The 22029-nt window shown below is 33.2% G+C and overlaps 3 protein-coding genes across 4 annotated transcripts; all 3 read right to left on the bottom strand.

The window, feature by feature from the left end:
- Window positions 1-2034, bottom strand: LOC129919024 (2-(3-amino-3-carboxypropyl)histidine synthase subunit 1). Its single transcript, XM_055999828.1, has one exon. It carries the CDS (start codon window positions 1489-1491, stop codon window positions 148-150), a length of 1344 nt encoding a protein of 447 aa, XP_055855803.1. The 5' UTR covers window positions 1492-2034; the 3' UTR covers window positions 1-147.
- A 2899-nt stretch (window positions 2035-4933) lies between these two features.
- On the bottom strand, window positions 4934-8646 carry LOC129920259 (dynein axonemal intermediate chain 2). 2 transcript variants are annotated; one of them, XM_056001544.1, is made up of 7 exons: window positions 8434-8646; window positions 6374-8043; window positions 6131-6309; window positions 5850-6087; window positions 5649-5790; window positions 5515-5592; window positions 4934-5438 (listed from the first exon to the last, which is right to left on the bottom strand). In XM_056001544.1, exons 2-7 carry the CDS (start codon window positions 7442-7444, stop codon window positions 5389-5391), a joined length of 1758 nt encoding a protein of 585 aa, XP_055857519.1. In that variant the 5' UTR covers window positions 7445-8043; window positions 8434-8646; the 3' UTR covers window positions 4934-5388. The 2 variants fall into 2 exon arrangements, with proteins under 2 accessions (XP_055857519.1, XP_055857520.1); XM_056001545.1 differs by having other exon boundaries at window positions 5298-5438; window positions 5511-5592.
- An 838-nt stretch (window positions 8647-9484) lies between these two features.
- Window positions 9485-20457, bottom strand: LOC129919337 (eukaryotic translation initiation factor 4 gamma 2; the record flags this gene model as incomplete). The annotated part of the gene is made up of 5 exons (XM_056000196.1): window positions 9485-10931; window positions 12745-12931; window positions 12999-14490; window positions 14556-15526; window positions 18364-20457. Coding segments are annotated over 5 exons (4923 nt in total), but the record flags the coding sequence as incomplete, so codon positions are not given.
- Window positions 20458-22029: the final 1572 nt, after the last annotated feature.

Here is a 22029-nt window from a genome sequence, read left to right as displayed (position 1 = left end):
TACATTTCTTTCTTTCTATATTCCATTCTACAATAACAAAAAAAGTCATTTGAAAAACAAAGAAATAAGAAAAAAAAGCAAAAATTAATCTAAAAAATTGTACTTAAAAAATTTGAACACTCTTTATGTCCATTTAAAGCTTCATCTTTATCCCTTTTTAAAATCTAAAAGATCTTCCGCAGCCAATGTCTCCTTCTCCATTTCCCCTCTCGTACACCGCCCACAACATTTAGCCGATGGTTTATTCTCACATTCACCCAATGCTGGTGGTTTAAAATTCGGTGTCCATGGTCCAAGACTACCCGATGCATAGAAATCCATTGGATATGCATTATCTGGTTCTAAATTTTTCGGTGTCCATTCAACATCACCCAAAACAACTGATAATTCATATGGATTCAGTAAAGGCTTTGTGAATGCACTTCCCCAATCAATCGACAATCGTGGGCAGGCAATTTGAACAAATGCATCAATATCTTCACCAAAAAGATCCAATTTTTGTGGAAATATCTCAGATAGAAGAATTACAGAGGTTTGGAAACCTTTGGCGTGGAGACGACGTTCAAGAAATCGCAGCACACGACTGCTTCCTTGTCGTCCAAGAGTACCCAAAATGATTCCAATCTTCTTGGCACTCTTTGCTCTTTTTATATGATCCCAACGAACATTCTGCATTGCTTTATGATCATACTCTTCCAAAGTAAACTTCTTATCATACGGATCATATCTATAAGCCTTTAATCGAGGATTAGCAATCATTGCCGATTCCAAATGAAATCTACCATCACCGAGATAAATGATTATCTTTGTGGTCTCTGGCATTTGAGGCGATGTACAGCCCAAAATCTCTCCCGGACTTAATGGCTTCGCTTGAGGAACAATAACATCGTAACCCTTCTCTTTCAATTCGCTAGAAGCAGCTTGCAAAGTGGTTACAAATTGAATTGTACTCACTAAAGCAATTTGACCATCTTCAGGTTTGAAATTGAGTTTAACCGAATCCAAAAAATGTAATGGATCAATTTTAATATCAACAAAGACATATAAAACTTTAATGCCAGTTGTTTGGTCAACTGGAATCAAACAACTGTGACCATAATGAACTAGCAAATCAGCCCCCAAAGCTTTAGCAGTGTAATCATCAACACAACAAGCTCCATAAGTAACATCGCCCATAATTACAGTGTCGGCGGAAGTAAAGCGTTCTAGTATTTCACTAATTATAATGGAATACATTAAAAGACCTTCGGGAAGTTGGAGAGCAATTCTTTTGGCTTTTATTTCGCGAGCTCGCCAAATAGTCTTGTGGATTTCAAAATTATAATTCCATGGTAAACGTTCGATGGCTTTTTGTAGAATTGGATCATCCAAGAGTTCTTGGGGAATTCGATTGATTTTGGCTTTTGGTTTGAAAACTTTTTTAGGTTTGGCTCGGACAACAACGATGCCTGGTTGAGCCGCAGCTGGCAGTGGTTGGGCTATTTCGAGCATAGCTTTTTTTAGTAGAGATTCTATTTAATTTTCTATTAATTTTAAACAAAGAACTAAGTTTTTTTTTCTTCTTCTTTATAAACAATTATTTCAAGACAAACTACTTTCACAAAAAAAAAAACAATTAAAAACTCACTGAGAGCTAGACTGTTTGAGGTATGAGGAACTTTACTCTACTGTGTTTGTGCTCTGTGTGGAAGTTGATTCTTTATTGTTCGTGTATTTCAGTTTGTTGGTTGGCTCACAGGTCGGTGCGCAGCAGATGGGGAATATTCATCCATAAAGCATTGACAACAAGTCACGTAGGCACAAGAAAACTCGCTTGGTAGGTAGAGATGATATTGTTTTGTTTGGGTTTTTTTTTCTTGGAAGTCAAAGTAATTAGGATTTTTTTCTAATGATGATGGAAGAAATATATAATTTTATTGCACAATTGAGAGGTTGTAAAATATGTTATAAAATTTAATTCTATTTATAGAGAAAAACGTGCGATTTAATACGGTTAGGATTTTTAATTTATTTTACCTACGAGGAATTTTTTTTTTGACAGATTTTGTGTTATTGTGCGAAGTTGGGTGTAGTTGGTAGAAGAGAACTGCCAGGTTTAAATATTTTTTTTTGGAATAATATTGAGAGGATGGAATTGGTAAGGAATTCAGTATTCGTTTAATATAGCGGTCAGAGTTAGATGCGACGTTTTTTCTTTTATTACGATTTTTTTTAAGCTATTGCATAGATTTTAACGCTGGCATGGGGAGCTAACCAAGAAATTTCGTAACGAAAAATTATTACACCCCACACATAGATAATTCGCTATACGTGTATGGTATGGTGTGTATTTATTTTATTATTTTCTTCTATTTCTTGTTCAACTTTCTTAAATCAGACAGAGAGGGTTATATAAATTGTGTTAGACACAAAGACAGGAGTAAGTTAGAAGACCATAAATGCTGTGTCTGCAGAATAAATCAGAAGCAAACAAATTGTCTGTATTTTATTATTTTCTTTTCTTTTGTTTTCGCTTCCCATTCTTCTGTTTCTTGTTCAACTTGTTGTGATTTTTGAACGAGTAAAGGGTTGCGTTGCGATTGTAGAGAAAAAGTATTCTTATGTTTTCTTATTTTTTGGTTTGGAGAAGTTTATGACATGAGATTGTGTGTATGCATGTTTTCAAATGTGACCTTGTTGTTGTAGGTATATGAATTGATAGGTAGATACAAAACATGATCATTGGTTTTGTGTAGGGTAGGTAAACAAATTATAATTGCATAAGTTGACAAAAAATGCAATGCAATAGCTTAACCGCGGCAGTCCTCGAGTGCCACAAATTTTTTTTTTTTTAAATTGTATCGTGGGCAAGGAAAAATCACTTTCTAGTGGAATACAAAGAAACGTGTCTACGACTTTTTCAATGAGGATTTTTCTTAATTATGACCTACGTTTCTGGTACTATCAACTACAAATTTCTATTCTATACTTGAGAGGAAGACTAGATTTAGAGGATGTACTAGATTTACTTATCAATCTTCTACTCGCATGAGTAGGCTACCATTTCCAAAGGAACGCTGCTAAAAACAGAAATCGTCATAGGAAAGCCGTTGAAACTCTGACAATAGCCCCGTTTCCATTGGAGTAGATCTAGCTAGGGTTGCCAACCGTACTCTAAAAAAAAAGAGTATTGTGCTATTTTTTACATATGTGCACTCTATAATCTATAACTCTGATAGAGTACGTCAAAATACTCTTTTTTTACTTAACACTGTGTGTACCACCACATAAATTTTTATTATTTTGTTTAAAAACGAGGCTTAGGGCCTTACCAATAATGAATCGCTAAACACACGTTTAAGTATCGTCGGGTTAAATTGGGTGTATACTAATAATCAAAATAAACACGCGTTTAACTAATTGTGCTTCTATTACTAGATCTATTACATTTGTTGTCAAAATGACATCATTGAAGTGACTTTTTTTGCATGTAATGTAGTAAAGAACAAAAACAACTACAAAATACCTACATACCTTCATATATTTTTATTTTGATTGTAAAAGTTAAAAAATGGAGCCCAAGAAGGCCAAAAGTGCATAAAAAAGAGTTCATCTATCGTGAAGTACGACTATGAATATGTGCAGATCTATTTCTTTTTAAGTTTTCTTTTTCAGCCTATTCTGAAAGTAATGAATATTTATTAATAAAAAAGAGAAATATTTATACACAAAATAATGTTTCCATTTACTTATTTAATAATTTGCCGAAAATACTTTTAATTTTTCTCAACAACTTGTTTACTTGACAAATGTTTTTTTTTTGCTGTCAAATGACAGTGCAAATCGTGCGTTTTAATTTAACCGTGCGTTTATAGTTCAGTTTCCCAACTATAAAATTAACGTGGCGTTAACCCTTAACCTGACTATTAAATTGGTTATTGGTATGGAGAAATATTTAAAGCTCAGTTAAATATTTCACTGAGCTTTAAATTTGATTATTAGTAAGGCCCTTAAAATATTCGACCTTATCTAAATTTCAACAATTGTAATTTAGACAGTGCAAATCACAATAATTTTGGTCGTTGTTTGAGTACAACCTATTTGTTTTGTGTTTTTTTTCTTAGTCAGATTTAAAATTTTATTTTTTTGTAAATTCTACATATTTTGAAAAACTTAAACTTTGTTTTTTTTTTTATAAAAAAAAATGAATCACAACTGATGCTATTTTTCTTAACCTTGCAATGTTAATTAATCGAAATAAAAAGAAATAAAAAGCTCAAATATTAATACCTCAATTTATTACAAAAAAAATCTTCAGGTTTTAGATATTAAATAAAAAAATTTGAATTATGAATTTGAACGCTTAGAGTCATACACTACACATAATGTTAAGAACAACAAAAAAATGTTATGTGCGGCAAGAAGAACAAAAAAATACAATTTCAATGCTTGAAATAAATGGTGCTCTTCTTTTTTCAAATGTATTCTTTCTTTCGTCTCTAAAATCGTATAAAAAAAAAAAATATTTTGAATCAAAATTTTTGAAAATAAAAAAATTGGTATGCCATTTTTAAGAAGTTTAATATTTAACGCATAAAAACGAAATTTCGATATAATTAATCCACCCGTTTTCAAAAAATTGATTTTTCAAAAAAAATTTCAAATTTTTTTTTTAAATCCAAAAATGTGTTTTTTGAAAATTTTAACAAATTTTTATATAATGTTTACTAAAACGTTTCTGTATAAATTTTTTTGCTGAAATCTGCTTTGTCATTTACGAGAAATTCATAAATCAAAGAAACCGTTCTATGACAAGTACCGTAAATTACGCTACATTTTTTTTTATTCCAAAAATTGAATCTTTTATGTGTTATACTACAAACAAATATTTGAATCAAAATCGTTATAGCCGTTAAAAAAAAAAAACATTTATTCTATTTCCGTTATGACAAGTAGGTACCGTTAATTTTGGTCCTAAAAAAAAATTTCAGTTTGTCCTCTAGACTCTAGGGAATCACCCAAATCACCCTGTTAATTACCTATGGGATTTATTGTATGTGAACCCAAATCCGAGATTTAGCGAAATAGATTAAGAATAAATCTCGAGATTACTTCTAAATCTACTTAGCCAAATCTCGAATTTAGGGTAGTTGGAAGCATAGTATTAGTTTTTTGTTCAAAAATCATGCCACATGTGTGTCGAAGAATACCATGCATGAGATAATCTCCTACCGGATTTATTTCCAAGGAGGATCATGTTGAAATAAGAGAAGCATTTTCTTAGAGAAACTTGTATTAGCTAAAATTTTTTTTTAACAATATTATTAAATAATTCAAACACACTTCTATAAATAATGAACATACACTAAATAAATAAATTCAAAAGTTGCGGGTGTTTTCAACAAAGTATTAAGCTTTCGAACTTTCACCTTCCGACACATCAGCCTCATCCACATCCTCTGAAATTTTAAAAAATATTAAATTCAAATTCTTAAAACTTTCAAAAAATATAACAATTAAATTTCTATCACCTACGCTTGTTGCCAGGTATACGACGAAGTCTTTCTTGTTCAACAGCTGCAAAATATTCAGCTTCAGCTTGTTCACATGCACCTTTAAAATATAACAAATATGATAGATCTTTTAAAAACTTATTGAAAAAGTCTTACTTTTAAACGGTTGCACATTTACTTTGCCGTTAAGCATCGTTAGATCACCCTGCTCTGGTCCATGGGCGACCTTTACTTTAAGTTTAATTTCTCGAGATTTTGCTTCAAGAATCTTCTCACGACGATTTTCACGTTCAAACATCTAAAAGAGTCTCAAAAGTTGTATTAACAAACGTTTTTTTTTTTTGTTTGAATAATTACCGCCGTAAGCAATGGTTTGTCATTCTTGGACGAGTGTTGCATATTCTCCGACACCTCAATGAGAAAAGTTGCACCCTTCTGACTACCACAACTCACATATTTCCCATTCTCATTTGTCCGCAGACACAAAAGTGGTTCGTCACATACCTTAACACTTAAAACCGGTTCATTTTGCTGCTGCAGCAAATCCCAAGCATCTAAAACTCCATCCATCCGGGTCACAAAAAATTGAGATACTCTACAATCAAAAATACAATCAATATTCTTGCTACTTTACTTACTTGGTGTAACTCCATGCTCCATCTGTTAACATCGCAGCACTACTTTTTGTCCAGATAATAGAACTTTCCCGACAGTCTTCTGACCAAATTCGGGCAGTCCAATCTCCAACCGTTAGGAAATTCTTTACAAATGCCGGGTTTCTAGTAATAGCGTATACTGGTCCCAAATGGCACATCATCTTAAAAAAAAAAAACAAAAACCATCAACATTTTGAATAGCTAATATCAGTTACCATAACGAACCCTTATTTGTATTTTTTCCATTGGCGTCTTGCCCTTGCGATTACAACAAAACAACATTCCCATTTCTGTGCCACACATGAACCTTGTTGGGATTGTTGTTTCATATTCCAATACTGAAATCCCATATGACCGGGAAAGATCCTGTTCGTCTGTTCTTACAGGATCCATTAGAAGTTTGTCTAATGGTTCATTAAGCTTTCTAGTATCCCACCATAGAACCTGACCATCTGAAGATCCTGAGAAAAATTCAGTGCCACTTTTGGAGTTATTCCAAAGAATCGAATTCACCGGATCACGATGGCAAACTTCCCTTTCGCTTATCATCACTGGATAACGTCCATGACGTGTATCCCATGCAGCAACCTGTCCATTGTACATCCCACTTACCAAACTTGTTGGATCCTTTTGATTATATTCGAGACAAACACAGGGAACTTTCGGTTCCAATGTAACCAACGGTTCATTTGGGTTCTCAATCTCCCAAATATACGAATTGGTTAGTTGTCCAGATTTTTCCCCTTGGAACTTCATGTCACAATGACTAGCTGCTAACCTTATACCACCATCTGGTGACCATGACAAATGTGTCACTGGAACTTTAAAAGTATTCGGATCTCGATAAACATTCACCGTACGAGATCGACATGGTTCTGGTAATGGTGCTGGATCCAAATCCTCAAAGTAATTCTCATAGATATTGACTGCATTATTCTGATGAATATAATGCTCCATGGGTTTTGTCAAGTTCATAACTTGAGTTATGTAGTTTTCGTCTTTTTCAATTTTTCGCTTATACCTGACTGTCTGTTCAGGATCTAGCATATTGATGTCCTTGGGCCATCCGCCCTCATTGTGAGTTATGCCACAATGTTTGAATGTAGCTCTTTCTGTATTAGCCACACTGGCAGACATTTGATTTGTAAATTGGGTCATTCGATCAACTGGATTTCGTAGTATGTAATCTTTGCACATTTCTCGATTCGATGTTTCGGTAAAGATAATTTCATCTTTATCTTGAAAACTATGCTGTTGACCAAAGGAACGACGTTCTTTTTTATATTGGTACTCCATGGTGGCTGAAGTTGAAAGTTAGTAATTTTGAAATAAAACAGAAACAAAAGTGTTATAATATGATTGCTGGGATAAATGGTGAGGTAAAATTGAAAGTCCTTTTAGGTAAATGTGAAAAAGTTATGTGTACCATGGAAGTTTGTTAATCAATAAAATGGTAGAAGCTACTTGGTAACCGTTGTCTCATCAAGAAACCACCTGATGATATTTATTCATAGACTTGTAGTAGTATCTTTCTGCCAAGGTTTGAATATAGAATTTATGGATATTTATTGCACTCTGAGTTTTGCTTTGATTTCGGATGAGAGTTTATGAAAACAACTTTTACCAAGCATCCTGAGAAGCCAAGTTTTTTTTTTGAAGCTTATAATATAACCTTAATCCTTCCTTACGTGCTGAGGCTTCAATGTTCATTTGTTCTATATTTATCCTCCATTCTAAAAGGTTAGAGCGCGATTCCTGATCAATGACAAGTTAAACGAGTACTGACGGTATCTTCTTCGTTCGATTTTTTTGTTGACTATTAAAACGAAACCCTCAACCCAGAACATAAATCGTATGCAGGACTTTCTTTTCGAACACACTTATAAAGCTGTCATCTGAAAAAAAGTCATTTAAATAACTCTATAACTCCAATTAGAGCTTTTTGACAAGTTTTTGGCTTCAAACTGTTTAAACCAAGTTCGTTATCAGTTCCCGACAAAGCCTCATATTCTTAGCCCTAACGAGGTATCCGGTGGAGCGGAAAATTCTCTGATTTCATACGAAGCATGCTTCGAGATGTATTTCCGACAGGTAAATCCCCGATTCGGCTCCGACGAATACCTCGCTAGAGCCGATATTTAAGCTTAGTATAAACTTAAACTTAAAATTAACCAAGATTTATCTTATTTTTTATTTCGTTCCTGTTACCTATAGGTAGCAAAGAAAGAAAGGGAAAAAGGGTTAGATGTGGGTCTTACTCGTTCGTGTAATTGGTTGGTACTCACATGGGGGTGGAATCGGCTTAGGTGTTTGATATGAGAGGTAAATTTGTATGCAAAATGAATGAGGGTGTTAATCGTGTGGCCTGCTACTATATGCACTTGGTTAGTGCATTGTTTTTTATTCTTTTTTTCCTTTGTTTAATTTACTTCTCATCAAATTATAAATTGTGACGCTTTGTTGCTGGGTTTCATTTGGATGGAACAAGTTCAATGTCCGAAATCAATGCTGACTCTAGTTTTAGGTTTTACTATCGAGTAATTCTCTTTAATCAAATAAATAGATTTGTGTAACGAACATACCTGGATTTTTAAAATCGCTCTTCCATTTCGGTTGCACCAGGTACAAATCTTCTCCTACAAAACGTAATGCAGCAAAGTTGTTACACCATTTTTTATTCGATCTTCATTTCACTATTCCAACTATTCCAAGTCTTGCCACCAACCTGGCTTTGTGACAAGACCATCATTTTTTTGTCTGATTTTGATCAACTATTTCGATTTAACCGCTTCTTGAAGTTATGTTGTTTATTAATGATTGTGATTCATCCCAATGTTTTTTGTCCTCACTGTCCATTGATCCAACTAAAATAGGATCGATGATTCATTTCATCACCAAAAAATGGATAAGTAACAAAATCTTTAAAATGTCGACGAACTGAGATTATTTTTGATTGCTAGCATCTAATTTGGTTGCGATTATCTGTAAAAGAATAATGCGTTGTGCTGCTTCCGTTTTCTCAAACTTTTTGGACTTTTCCAACTGGCCTTTGGGTGGAATCTAAAACCCATTTTTCACGTCGACTTTTAGAATTTGTTTATCAACAGTGAATTTCGAATAAGAGCGGAAAAGATAAAATTAAAGACAAAATAAATTTGTGTTGTTAGTTTTCATTTATTTCCCAAATGTTGAAATTTTTTTTTTTAGTTTTTCAAACAACTTTTATGTATTCAAATTATTACGGTTATTTTTCACTCAGCAAATATTTCAAGTTTTGCAAATTAAAAAAAAAAGTATAAAATTACTTCAATATTATAATTTACTGGACTCAATTTGTTTTACTTTTGTATTTCAAATTCATTGTGTAAATTTTGTTCGGGTTGGGTACTATAATGAGATCTCACAATTCAAAAAATTTGTTATTTGAATCCCAATCGATTCGGCAAAATCAAATAACGAAAAGCAAGATTTCATAAAAAGCGTGTTAATGAAACAATTCCAGTTCATTTAGAAATACTAATCAAGAATATTTGTTGATAAAAACAACTAAAATCGTTAAGTTAAGTTTTTTTGGACTTCATTGATTTTAAATGTTTTTTTTTTACTTGTTTGTTTTGATATTTTTTTTTATTTTTTGTAAACTACACTTGAATGAAAAACTCAGTTGATTATTTTGTTTGTTTTTAAATGACTTCCATCTAAACATGCATTATTTTTGAATATTGAATTTTGTTTATAATGATTTTTTGTTTGTTTTCTTTTATATTAATCTTGAGAAATTGAATTATTTCTCAAGAAATAAATACGAGCAGAGAGATACACGGACAGAGAAATAAACGAAAATGTCTACATAATTATTTTTTGTATATATTTTTTTTTGTTTTCTTATGATTATTATATTTTTTTTTGTATGTTTTCTTTTTTTTTTTGTTTTGTTTGAATTTAACTTTGTGATAAATAAGTTGATTAATTTTTTGTTTGTTTGTTGTTTCATATTTTTTTTTTTTTTGTTTTTGCATTAACATAATTGATTTCATTTTAAAATATTTTAACAAAATTCGCAATATAGAAATACTATTCGATAGAATAGAAGAAAATTTTAAACATTATTAAAAAAAAAAGAAAAAAATTAAAACAGAGACAAATATGTTTGCACATTTTTTTTAAATATATATATTAAATAATAAATGTTTATAAAAATAGAACGAAAAAAAAAAATTACTTACAAAAACAGAAAGAGAGAAAAATTGAGAAACGAATTTAAGGAAATAAATAGAAATCAATAATTATATTTTTTTTTATTTTTTTTTGTCTGAAATAAATTGTTTAATTTATGTATTATTTTGAATTTAGAAATGTATAAATAATTTAAAATTTTATTTTCTTGACCTTGCAAGTTTTTTTTTTTTTGCTTTTTTATAGAAAATTTTTCATTTTTTTATATGAAATTTAATTGAATTTTTAATCGTTTTTTTTTTTGTTTATATTTTTTTGTTGTTTTGTTTGTTTTTGTATATATTATTATTTGTTTTAATAGAATTGTATCCAATATAACTGATATATAGTTAGAAATTGTTTTTTATTTTTGTTTGTATTATTTGTTTTTAATCTTCTTCATCTTCAGACTCAGCTTCTTCGAGCCAAGTAAGCCAATTGTTCACCTGGAACAGTGCAGTTCCTTTTCCTGGATACTTGTCTGAGATCTCTTCTTTCCATAGCAAGAATGCTTCTTCCTCTATAACACTTGCTTCATAGAGATTTTTAAACCAACGGCATAACATACCTGTAAAATAAAAGAACAATATGAATATTGATTAATGAAAACGAAATGGTTTATTTTTTAAAATATTGAAATCGGTGGTTCATACAAACAAAAAAGTTTGCAGTATTATAATCAAGCAAATGCAAAGATGTTTGATAAGCTCCAGCCCTGATGTGCGAATTATATTCAAGCTTTGGACGGATATATGCTTTATATTTTGTAGTCAAATCAACGGAAGGAAAAACAAAATCCTAAAACGACCGAAGAACCCTAAGTTCTTCAGAATAATTAGCCATTTCAAGTAAGTGGTCATTCTGCATGCCAAGCACTGAAAGCTATATGTGTATGCTGTGCTTCAGTGACATGAAGCAGCATTGAGTTTTAGAAGCATGCTCCATTGAACGATCCTGCCCAGATCGGAATTTAATGAGTTAGTCATAAGCTGTCGTTGTAGATGCTATCTTCAGCAAAAAAAAATAACAGGATTAGAAGTTATTCCTAAAAATTCATTGATGAAAGAAATAAAAGGATGGCTGATATGACGAAGCCGAAAGCCAGCACTAATTTCGTGGATATCAGATTTTGACAAGGAGGAGCTTGGTGCCAAACTCTATCAAAAACCAAGCGCATGAGTAAGTGTAAAGAGGTTAACAAATTGATTACATAGGCAGCATCACCGCAAGTAAGAGAATGACATACATAAAAAACACTTTGAATAAATTATTATTATTTTGAACAACAAAAAACACTTCCAAATTTAAGTGAGTAGCCTAACCGTTTATGACATGTCCTTCATTTTTTACTACAAGCAGTAACTCAGTACGATTCGTATTAGGATTCCGAAAACTAATCTTCTGGAACTATAAAACCTAAAATATTTGCCTATGTTCCGCAATTCGATGGAAAGTGAATTGAAATCACTTTTCAATTCCACGTGAAATGAAAACATTCAGATCGATTTCGAAAACTTCAAAATCGCTTGGAACTGGCCGAACTGAAGGATCATTCATTTTTATTTTGTTTCTAAAGTGAAATTGCTGCATTTGAAGCAAATAGTAATTGCTATATTATTACAAGTTTTATTAGACGCACTTCCCAGTGTACCTACCCACGACCCAAAAAAGTGATAAATAATGACATTTCATGCATCATATTTTTGATTATATTTTGTACTAGGTTAAAAACAAATAGACTTTACAAAGCAATAAAAATATAAGTTTTAATAATATTTTGCTCAAAAAAATGAAGTTTTTTTTTTTAAAAGGCACCAATTTCACGAGCAGAAAATTGAATTCGTTCAGAAAATGTAAATGAGTGAAATGCAGAACACCTAATTTCACTTTCGGCAAGTGAATTCGCAAAAAGTGAAATGCAGAACAAAGGGGGTTGGCTCTAATTAACTTCTATTTAATTTTAGTATTGAATGAAACAGTCAGTCCCATCCCAAATGTTAAATATTGTAACACTCGCCAACTAAGTTAAACTTTTGTGGATATACTAGGCTGACAGCAGCGAATTCCTAAATTCACGGTTACCAACCAGCTAGGTTTACCCATGTTTTACTAGCAAGAAAATGTGTGCAATAGTTTAAGGTTGTTATGATGACTTGCTATTAACATTTTCGATGGTTGAAATCTTCTAATGACATTCTAGGAACAGATATGTATAAGGAATATTCGATTTTTCGTTCATTGTTTTTTGCTTTCTAGTACTGTTTCTTCGAATTCGCTGATGCATTTTCTGTGACACCCTTTTTTAGTATGATTTGATCGACGCTAAACCGACTATATCAATAGATTTTAAAATATTTTTTTTTGTTTTTTGCCAAACTTACCTTTAGGGAAATTTGCATTATAACAAAACATTTGTAAAGCATAGAGGGCAATTAATTGTAGATCGATGTTTCCATTCAGGAAAGTCTCCAATATTTGGCAGTATTTGTGTAATAGAGTCTCTTCCTTTTCAATCATTGATTTTTCTGGATTCCTCTTTGTATCTGTTGATGATGCAAGTTTTGTTTCCTACAAAAAAGATAAACAATTTTTTTTTTAAATCATGTAAAAAATATATATATTAAAATATTCTTACCTCTGTAATATATTTCAATATGACGGTCATTAGAGCTGTAATAAATCCAGGATCTTTGTAATATTTAGCATCAACAGTAGTCTTAATCCATTTGTAGAATGCCTGTGGATTTGCATCAGTTTGCAATTGCTTCAACATCTCTGCTTGTACCTTCAACAGCGGATACAAGAATGCCAACGAACGATCGTCCAAAATCTCAGCCAAACGAGTCTTATTGCGATCAGTTTCGGGAAGACTCTTCATCAGATCGATTTTGCTTTCTCTAAACATCTCCTCCAAGGTATCACGACCAAGAGATTTATGCAATTGTTGAAGCACCAACAAAAACAATGGATAATGTTGGCCATTCTCAGTGAAAGCAGCAACTTCGGTTAATTTCAACAAATTTGCACTAGCAACTGCCTTGGACAACAAACATGCAACCAAAGTAGCAATTCGTGGAATAATAACTTCACGTTCATTCATTCGATTAACGACTTGCTTGAAAACTTCAAGCACTACATTTGCCTTGATGAGCGATTGTTTGCGCAATGATTGAAGGAATTCAATCAAACGATCAAAGTACTGATCTGATTTGTCCAACACGTCCATTATCAAATTGATGCACACATCTTTCATGCACTTTTCTGGAACCTTCAGTTGAACAAATTCCTCAATCAAGTCACTCATTTCCTTGTCGTTGGTGTAGAAGTTTTCTTTGAAGAAACCACTTGTTCGTTTGAGAACTTCATCTTTATTGAATGCTTTGTCCTTCTTAGCTTGCTTGGTAGCTCCACTAGATGGCGCTGGTCCAGAGTTCTTATCAGATGGACCTTGTTTATTGGAATTGCCTTCTGCTCCATCAGTGTTTGATTTCTTGTTCGATTGGGAGCTTGATTGAGCACTGATATCATCATTGCTGCCTGAATTAGCCGCAGTACTAAAGTTTGGCGATGACGCAATCGATTTTAGTACCTTCTCTGTAATCGTTGGTGCAGGCTTTGCTGAATCAGACTCAGCCGAGTATTGATATTCGCTCGATGGTGTTGAGCTTGGTCGATTTTGGTTCAACGATGCTGGTGTTGCCAACAAAGGATAGTGATTTGCTGATAATTGTGACGTCGATGAGGACGCCGACGAATTACCAGTCTGTTGACCATTGCCTCCACCGCTTTGTGGTGGCAATGATGACATCGGTAGCATTGGTGGTTGCTTAGTATTTTGGACAGCAACCTTAAACAACAAACTGTTGGCAGCCGGTCGCATTTGCAAGTTCTCGACCGCATCTTGATTGGCCGACATCAACTTGCTCTTGAAACGTGGCGCTAACTCTTTGTTGTTTAACATTTGGTTATACTGTGATGATTGGTTGTTGTGCATGTTATTATTATGCTGTCCACCATTGTTATTATGCTGTCCATTGTTGTGTTTGTTGTAGCGATTATTATAATTGTTGTGATGGTTGTTTTGATTGTTTCTTTGATTGTTGTATTGGCGATTGTTATTATAGCCACTAAAAAAGGGGAAATTTGAAATTAGAAAAAAAGGGGAAATTAAAAAGGAGAATTTTTAACTTACGGTGACATTATTGGAGATGATCCACTGACACTTAAACTGCCAAACATATCATTGAAGCCAGGTTGAAGATTCAATGGGAATCGATTCATCCAATTGTCATTATCACGATCGTTATTGCGCATATCACGATTGCGATTAGCGTATGGCGTTCGGATAGGCGTATCGTCGTCGGTTCGAATTTGTTTAATTGGTACAGGACCCTCAGTGGTAGCCACTTTGCGAGGTACCCAATTATTAGCACGCAATTCGATGACATCCTTCAGCATGAAGCGAATTCTTGGAGGATACTCAGTCGATATAGATCGTCGTTCCAGTCTCTCAAAGTAAAGATTCATCATGTCTTTGCCCTGTTCTGTATTATCCAAATTCTTTCCGCAAGTTCTAAGTAACTGGGATAAACATTCCATATCTTCGCACATCTCCTGCTGGGTGGTGGTGCGTTTTTTCTTTTTGTCCAACAAGTGCTGTATGCATTGATGTAGAATTTTCTTCGAAAGCATTTCCAATTTATTGAGTTCGCCGATAAACTTAACATTACCGAGCATTCGCTGTTTGGCCAAATGGCGTTTCTCCTCCTCCTCTTGGGTGAGTTGATGTTTTTCGGTTGTTTCATTGTTTGATGATGAGTTAGTGTTGCTGGCGCTGCCTGTAGCATTATCGCTGGCATTATTATCGCTTATTAATTCAGTCGGTTTTAAACGATTATTAAAACTGTCACGGCAAATGGCTAAAAGTAAACGCAAGAATGTGCATGGATCGCTTGAATTTTCTTCAAAATTTGGCGCTTCTTTGGATAGTCGTTTGCATAATTGTGCATACATAGACGAGTATTTTGGCTCATCGAGGGCTTTATCGAATATAAGCAATATAACACCATTCAAAATATTTGCTGAATTTAAATCTAATTTTAATAAATCATCGCTTAGCTCTTGGAATTTTTCTGGTGTAAGCTTATTGAGAATACCACGAACCTATAAAATAAAATTGTAAATTAAATAAATTCCTTTATTGTGGGGGCACGTTTAAGTTTAGAAAAAATGTGTTTTAAAGATTTAAAAATCAATTCAACTGTGACTTCAACACGTTCCACATTTTTTTATTCTCACATAATCTTTTCAGATAAGAAAATGTTATTTATAGAAAATAAAGTTCTGGAAGAGGAAAAATAAAAATCAAATAACGAGAAGAAAGGAAGCGTCAAGCATCAAATATTTATGCTTTAAATTCATTTTTGTTTTTGTTCGGATGATTCCCTCATGTTGTATATTTTTTCATTTTACAACAACCTACATTCTTATCCTGTGCAATAAATAATTTAATAAAATGAACCTTCAACCCATCTTGGCAGTATAGTATAGCAATGGTTTGTTGATTTAATTTTACTTCTCGCTTCCCTGCAAATCTAGGTCAGGGATAAAAATCACATAATGATGTCACAATATACCGCCAACTAAATAAAGACCCAAAGAGAAAGAGAGGGGAAGAAAAGGAGGTAAAAGAAGAATTTGGTGTATATTGGTTTAGTGGGTTGGATGATGATGATGCATTTAAGAAAGATGTGGGGCAAGGCGGCATTCGTATATAACACAACTGTCTTTTTGTTGGTATATTTGACATTCTTTAGAAGTTACGAAGAAGACATTTCTAAGAAATAAGATTTGAAATGAAGAAATTAAATGTGTCACCGATAAATTGGGACGTTCTTGTTCATTTTGTCTGACAATTTAGACATCGTCGCACTAGAACCTTGCAAGATTAATTCGAGTTTTTTTTTAGTGGATACATTATGTATCTGTCATAATGGATTGGATGCATTTTCATCTTATAAAATGTATTTGGGTTTTAAAAATTGGTGGTTGGTCGTTAAACTCTGACCACTCCTTTCCTCCTACTCATGGTTGTCTTGTCAGTCACATACTTACAAAAAATATTGCTTTTGTCTAACGAATAACGAAGGATGAATATTTGGGTTAGCTTCCCGATTAGTGTTAATTCCGGCGATAAAGGAGGCCATATCAAAGCTCAAGGAAAATGTTATAATAATAACAATAGTTTTAACTAAATGCCTGTAAGACCTAAGGTCTTTTTAAATGCATACTGCCCGGCACTAGTTCGAAGGAATAGAAAGATAGGAAAGAATTTTTTGTCGGCTGAAATATGAATTTCTATACATATGTACATCCAAAGTTGGGCATTCCTAGGAATTCAACTAGCTACTTCACTAGAGCACTGAAAATAAAACAACAACAAAATGATAAAAAGAAAAAGGAAGGTGTTATTGCGACGATGTTCGAAAGAATCCATTGAATCAGTTGCCATTTTTTCTGACACTGACCTATACCTAACCTAAAATGTACCTAACCTAACCTGATATTAAATCCACACATATTAAGAAAATGGGCGTAAACACCTTGGAAGTGCCCGTGATTCTTAATATTTTGTATCTGCAAATGCAGATATTAAACCGAATCAGGAAATTGATAGAATTAGGTATTCAAAAAGTGGAAATGGACCTGGGACATGAAAATACTTATATCTGTCGGTGCTTCCAAAAATCTTGAATCTGTTTCTATACCGTAAAAATATAATATATCGCCTTGTTTGTTAGCATTTTCAGGATAGCGTGTTAAAAATGCTCAGGAAGTATGAAAGTTAAACTATTTTTGGGTCTGCAGGTAGTCAAACCGCCAACCAAATCGATTATGGACTAATCGACACGTACCACAGAAGCAAAGGAGCAGAAACAAATCGAGGCAACCAGCCATAAAAAAAAACCTTTGGTTTAATGATTGAGTCTACCGTTTATAAACTATGCGAAACTAGTAGAAACATTCTTGTAGACTGAATTCTCAGTTTTATACATCATTTCTACAAAAAAGGCGATTCTCTATCATATCCCTACAAAATGGCGCAGATTAGAACCTATCTAATGTACTCTGTGAACGTTACGAAACAAAAATATTCAACAATCTTGACACTAAATGAAATCTTGGGAATGAATTTGGAAGGAATTAGCAATTGACATCATCGAACAATGTCAGGACTTATAAATGCATCGATAAAAAACATCTGTCTGCCGCCTACGAAACCTGTACATCGATTTCCTGAAAGAAAAAACTAAATACTTTCTAAACTTATTTCTCGAAAAAAGAAGCTTTGGCGTTAGAAAACAATTCTTGTGACAATCTGCTTTATGAAGTCGAATGGTGAACGACAAGAAGAATTTTTCTGAACTCTTTCGGAAGAAAAATTGAACTACGAGTATTCAGTTTATTGCTCGAGGAGCTGATCAAATCGAACGAATGATATTCCAGCAAAGTAGATGTTGAGATCCCCACGTTTGTGATGCAAAAAAAAAAGATCGAACCGAACCTGACCTACATAGATGCAGCATGCTAGAGATCAACATAGATTGATAGTAGCCGTATTTCAGATAAGGATCCCTTCCCTATGGTTCGGGAATCCAACAAGTAAACTGAGTAAGTATTATTATTATTATTTGTATTATTATAAGTTTATTACATTGTAAATAAATAATATAAAATTCAAGGTTATATATTTCTATAAATATTAAAAGGGTTTAAGAATGGAATATATTGTTTTAATGTTGTCTATGGATGGTGATTTTAAGAGTTCCAACCGTGAGTGGCCCACCATTACATAAGTGACTGAGTAAGTAATTTTAAAATGAATATCAAAAATGAATATTTTGCATTTAAATCCTTTTAACCTATCCCAACTACTTACCTGGATTGAAGTCAAAAGTTAAATCGAAAATAAAAAAAAAATAATAATTAAGAACACTTACCCTTCTAAAAACAGCATCATTCTTTTCATTTTGTGAAAGCAAATGTTGTGGCCTTAGCGATGGTGGTACCCAACGTCCAGATGATGGCGGTGCTGGTGTAGCTGGTGAAATTGCACGTGATGACGATGAGTTGCCAGCTCCAGCAATAGATGCTGTTGGCGATGATCCACCTCCTCCTCCGGTTGTCAAATTTCCACTTCCGCTAGCATTCTTATTATAATTGTTATTGCCACGATTGTATGATGAAGCTGAAACAGGTGTTGTTGTCGAAGACGATGAAGATGACGATGAATCAACTAAATATGATGATTCTCCACCACCGCCAGCTGCAGCTGTTGTTGATGAAGACGAGTTATTAGATGGTCGGCTATTGTAACTGCCGCCACGTTGTTGTTGTTGTTGCTGTTGTTGTTGTTGGTCTTCTCCACCACCACCTCCTTGTTGTTTATTATAATAACGTCGATCGAGACTATTACTATTGCTATTATTGTTGTAACCACTATTATTGTAATTATTATAATTTCTATTATAATTACTATTGTTGTTATAACGTGAATTTAATGAACGTGAATCGTCAAAATCGTTATTACTGCTGCGACCACTATAGTCTGAATTGCGATCGTTGCGATAGTTGTTATTACGGTTGCCACTACTGCCACTTACATTGCCACCGCCGCCAGAAGATGAAGAATACGAGTTGGAATTGGAATAGTTGCTGTTGTACGAATTAGATTGGTAACCACCATCTTTTGTTGAAGAATCATTTCCATTTGTTGAGGCATTGTTGCTGCTGCTGCCTCCGCCACCACCATAATGTCGACCACCGGACGAGCTATTATTATCATAACGATTCGATTGACGATATCCGCCGCTGCTGCTGTTACCACCGTATGGGGAATTCGATCTTTGAGATGATCTACCACCACCTAGTCCTCCATTGTAGGAGTTGCTATTGTTGTCCCCACCGCTTCTATTGTTGTAATCGTTTGAATTTCTGTTGTTATTGTAGGACGATGACGAATAAGAAGAAGATTCAGATTGCTGCTGATAGTTATTCGATTGGTATGAACGTCTAGTAGCAGTGCCACCACCGCCGCCTCCCTCGCCTCCGTTACCACCACCAGCAGAGGTAACGCTACGGGTTGTTTGCTCGCCAATTATTGAACGGCCTTGACCATTGACGTCACTATTTTTATTATAGTAACGCGACGACGAATCGTTCTGATACGGCCGTCGTGGTCGAGGGCTTAAAGCGTCTGAATCGTGTTGACGAATTTTGGCGAAATTTTTATTATAGTTGGTTGAAAAGTTCGCAGAGTTGCTGCTGCCACTGCCGACGATGCTACTATTACCGTTATTCTGTTTAGTGTTACCACCAATTGAATTTACCGAAGATGATTGTTGTAATTGACGATTAAAATTCAAATACTGTTTGTTGTTGTTATGAGTGTTATTGCCGTTGTTATTATTGGTATTTGTAGGCTTTGTATCGATTTTAACTAAATTTTTTAAATTTTGAAAAGTCTCACTGGCCGTTAACAATTGGCTACCACTGTTTAGCAATGTTGCTTGCTTGAAATTATTTTCGATTGCCGTCGTTAGCGTGGCAGACGACGACGGCGAAACGGGACTTATTAATGGATCAATATTTATGGTTTTTGGAAATTGTGTACCAAAAATACGATCAGAGGAAGAGGAGGGTGAGGTTTTAAAAGTTTTAGTTTTTGATGTCAAAAAGGAGGTATCGTCACTACTTCTGTAATTAGCCGTAATTGCAGTCTTTGATGGATTACGACGATAATCAATGATCGATCGGTGGCTGCTGCTGCTGCTGCCAGGCGATGTAGTAGAGTCCTGTCGATAAATGGTTGAAGTTGAAGTATTTGGCGATGATGGTATAATTTTTTTTGGTGACGTGGTGGTGATGATGGATGTGGATTGTATTTGTGTAATGTTATTGTTCTGATTTTGGTTAGAGGGATTTGTTGTTGTTGTATTCTTTTTTCTAGAATTATTATTTTTTTCGTGTATATTCCAACGAGTGTCCTTTGACTGCGCGAAAGGAATCGTTACCGTTGAGTGTGGAATGATGATGATTTATTTAAAACGTGTGGGAAATGAAAAAAATTAAACTGTCTTTATATTTAATTTTAATGCGCGCCTTTGGATTTTTTTTGCTGTTGTTTATTTGCTTTTTTATATAATTTTTTAAAATTAAGCGCACAAAAACGCGATGCGTTTTTTTTCACTTTTTTTTAATTATTATTAAATATAAAAAAAAATTATAATTATTATATTTTACTATTTTTATCAATTTACCTAGGTTTGAGAGTTCTTTGTTTTTTAAATATTTTTTTCGTTACGCTTAATTATTATTTTTGTAGAATTTTTAATTTTTTTGTATTGAAAAAATATAAAGAAAATTAAATTTTTGTTTTTTGTCGATGTCGAGGATTCCTCTTTTTGCCAATTAACTAATAAACTTGAAAAAGAGGTTCCTACAAAACAGTTTTTTTCTTTGTTTGTTTTGTTTGTTTTTTTCTTTTTACTTGTCCCGTTTAAGTGAGATTTTCCTTTGCTTTTTTTTATCGTTTGGATTTTTTGGATTAATGTTTTTGTCCAAGCAGTTCTTGGGGTTTTCTTCACTGATTGTTGTAAGTTGTATATAGTATGTATATTTGGGAGCCCTGTGTTACAACTATTATAAATATAAAGTTCGGCCTGGTTGAAAACTGCAATTATAAAAAAGAAAAGAAATATTTTAGATTTTTTGCTTAAAATATTGAAAGTTAAAAAAAAAATGTTAAAATTATTAAATTAGAAATGACGTGACGTGAGATGATTATTTGCAAGTATTTTTCCATTTTATTTATACTAAACCAACCAACAAAAAAAAACTTATTCATCTATTTTTTAAATAAAGATTTCCCAAGTGGGTAAAAACAAATTAAAAATAGATAGTCATTGTTTAATTATAAGTTTGCATTTTTTTTTGTTTTGTCTTAAACAGGTGTTTCTTTTTTTTTAGATAGTATGATGAGTAATTGAAATATATATAACAATACTCTGGGGATCTATATAAAAATCCGTTACTTATATTTGTGGCATGATTAAAAATTTAACTTCAATGAATAACAAATATATTATGATGTAATTAAAAAGTTAGATTTAGAACCATAATTTTTTTGTATAATCAGCGGGCACTCAAGAGAACATGACTGGCCTTTACATGCCCTACATAAAATGAGGTAGGAACCTATAGCCTACATAAAACAACAAGTTAAGTTTCACAAAGCATGTCAAATTAATTAGTTTTGAATATACACTCAGGGTCAAATTTAACGCACATCCTATTTATTCGAAAGAAAAAATTTATTATTAACTTATATGTCAGTATTATGGTTCTTTTCTCAGATGAACTGAATGAAATATAAGTGTTGAGAAGGTTTGGGGAGAGATTTGCTGAAGTCAGTCTGTCAAACAGCGAACCTTGAAGAGGTGGGTCATACATTCTCTTAAGATATAATCTGCTTTAGAACACGTATGAATTTAGTGAACTTTCCTAGATCTGCGTTGAGTGTCTATAGATACGTGATTAGTAATCCGAACAGGATACGTTGCCAATCAGCACTAAAATTGGTACACTGTTTATTGTGATGCACATTA

This window comes from Episyrphus balteatus, chromosome 4 (genome assembly GCF_945859705.1).
Source record: "Episyrphus balteatus chromosome 4, idEpiBalt1.1, whole genome shotgun sequence".
Classification (NCBI taxonomy): Eukaryota; Metazoa; Arthropoda; class Insecta; order Diptera; family Syrphidae; genus Episyrphus; species Episyrphus balteatus.
The sequence above is the reverse complement of the archived record's forward strand: the minus strand, read 5'-3'. Positions and strand labels throughout refer to the sequence as shown.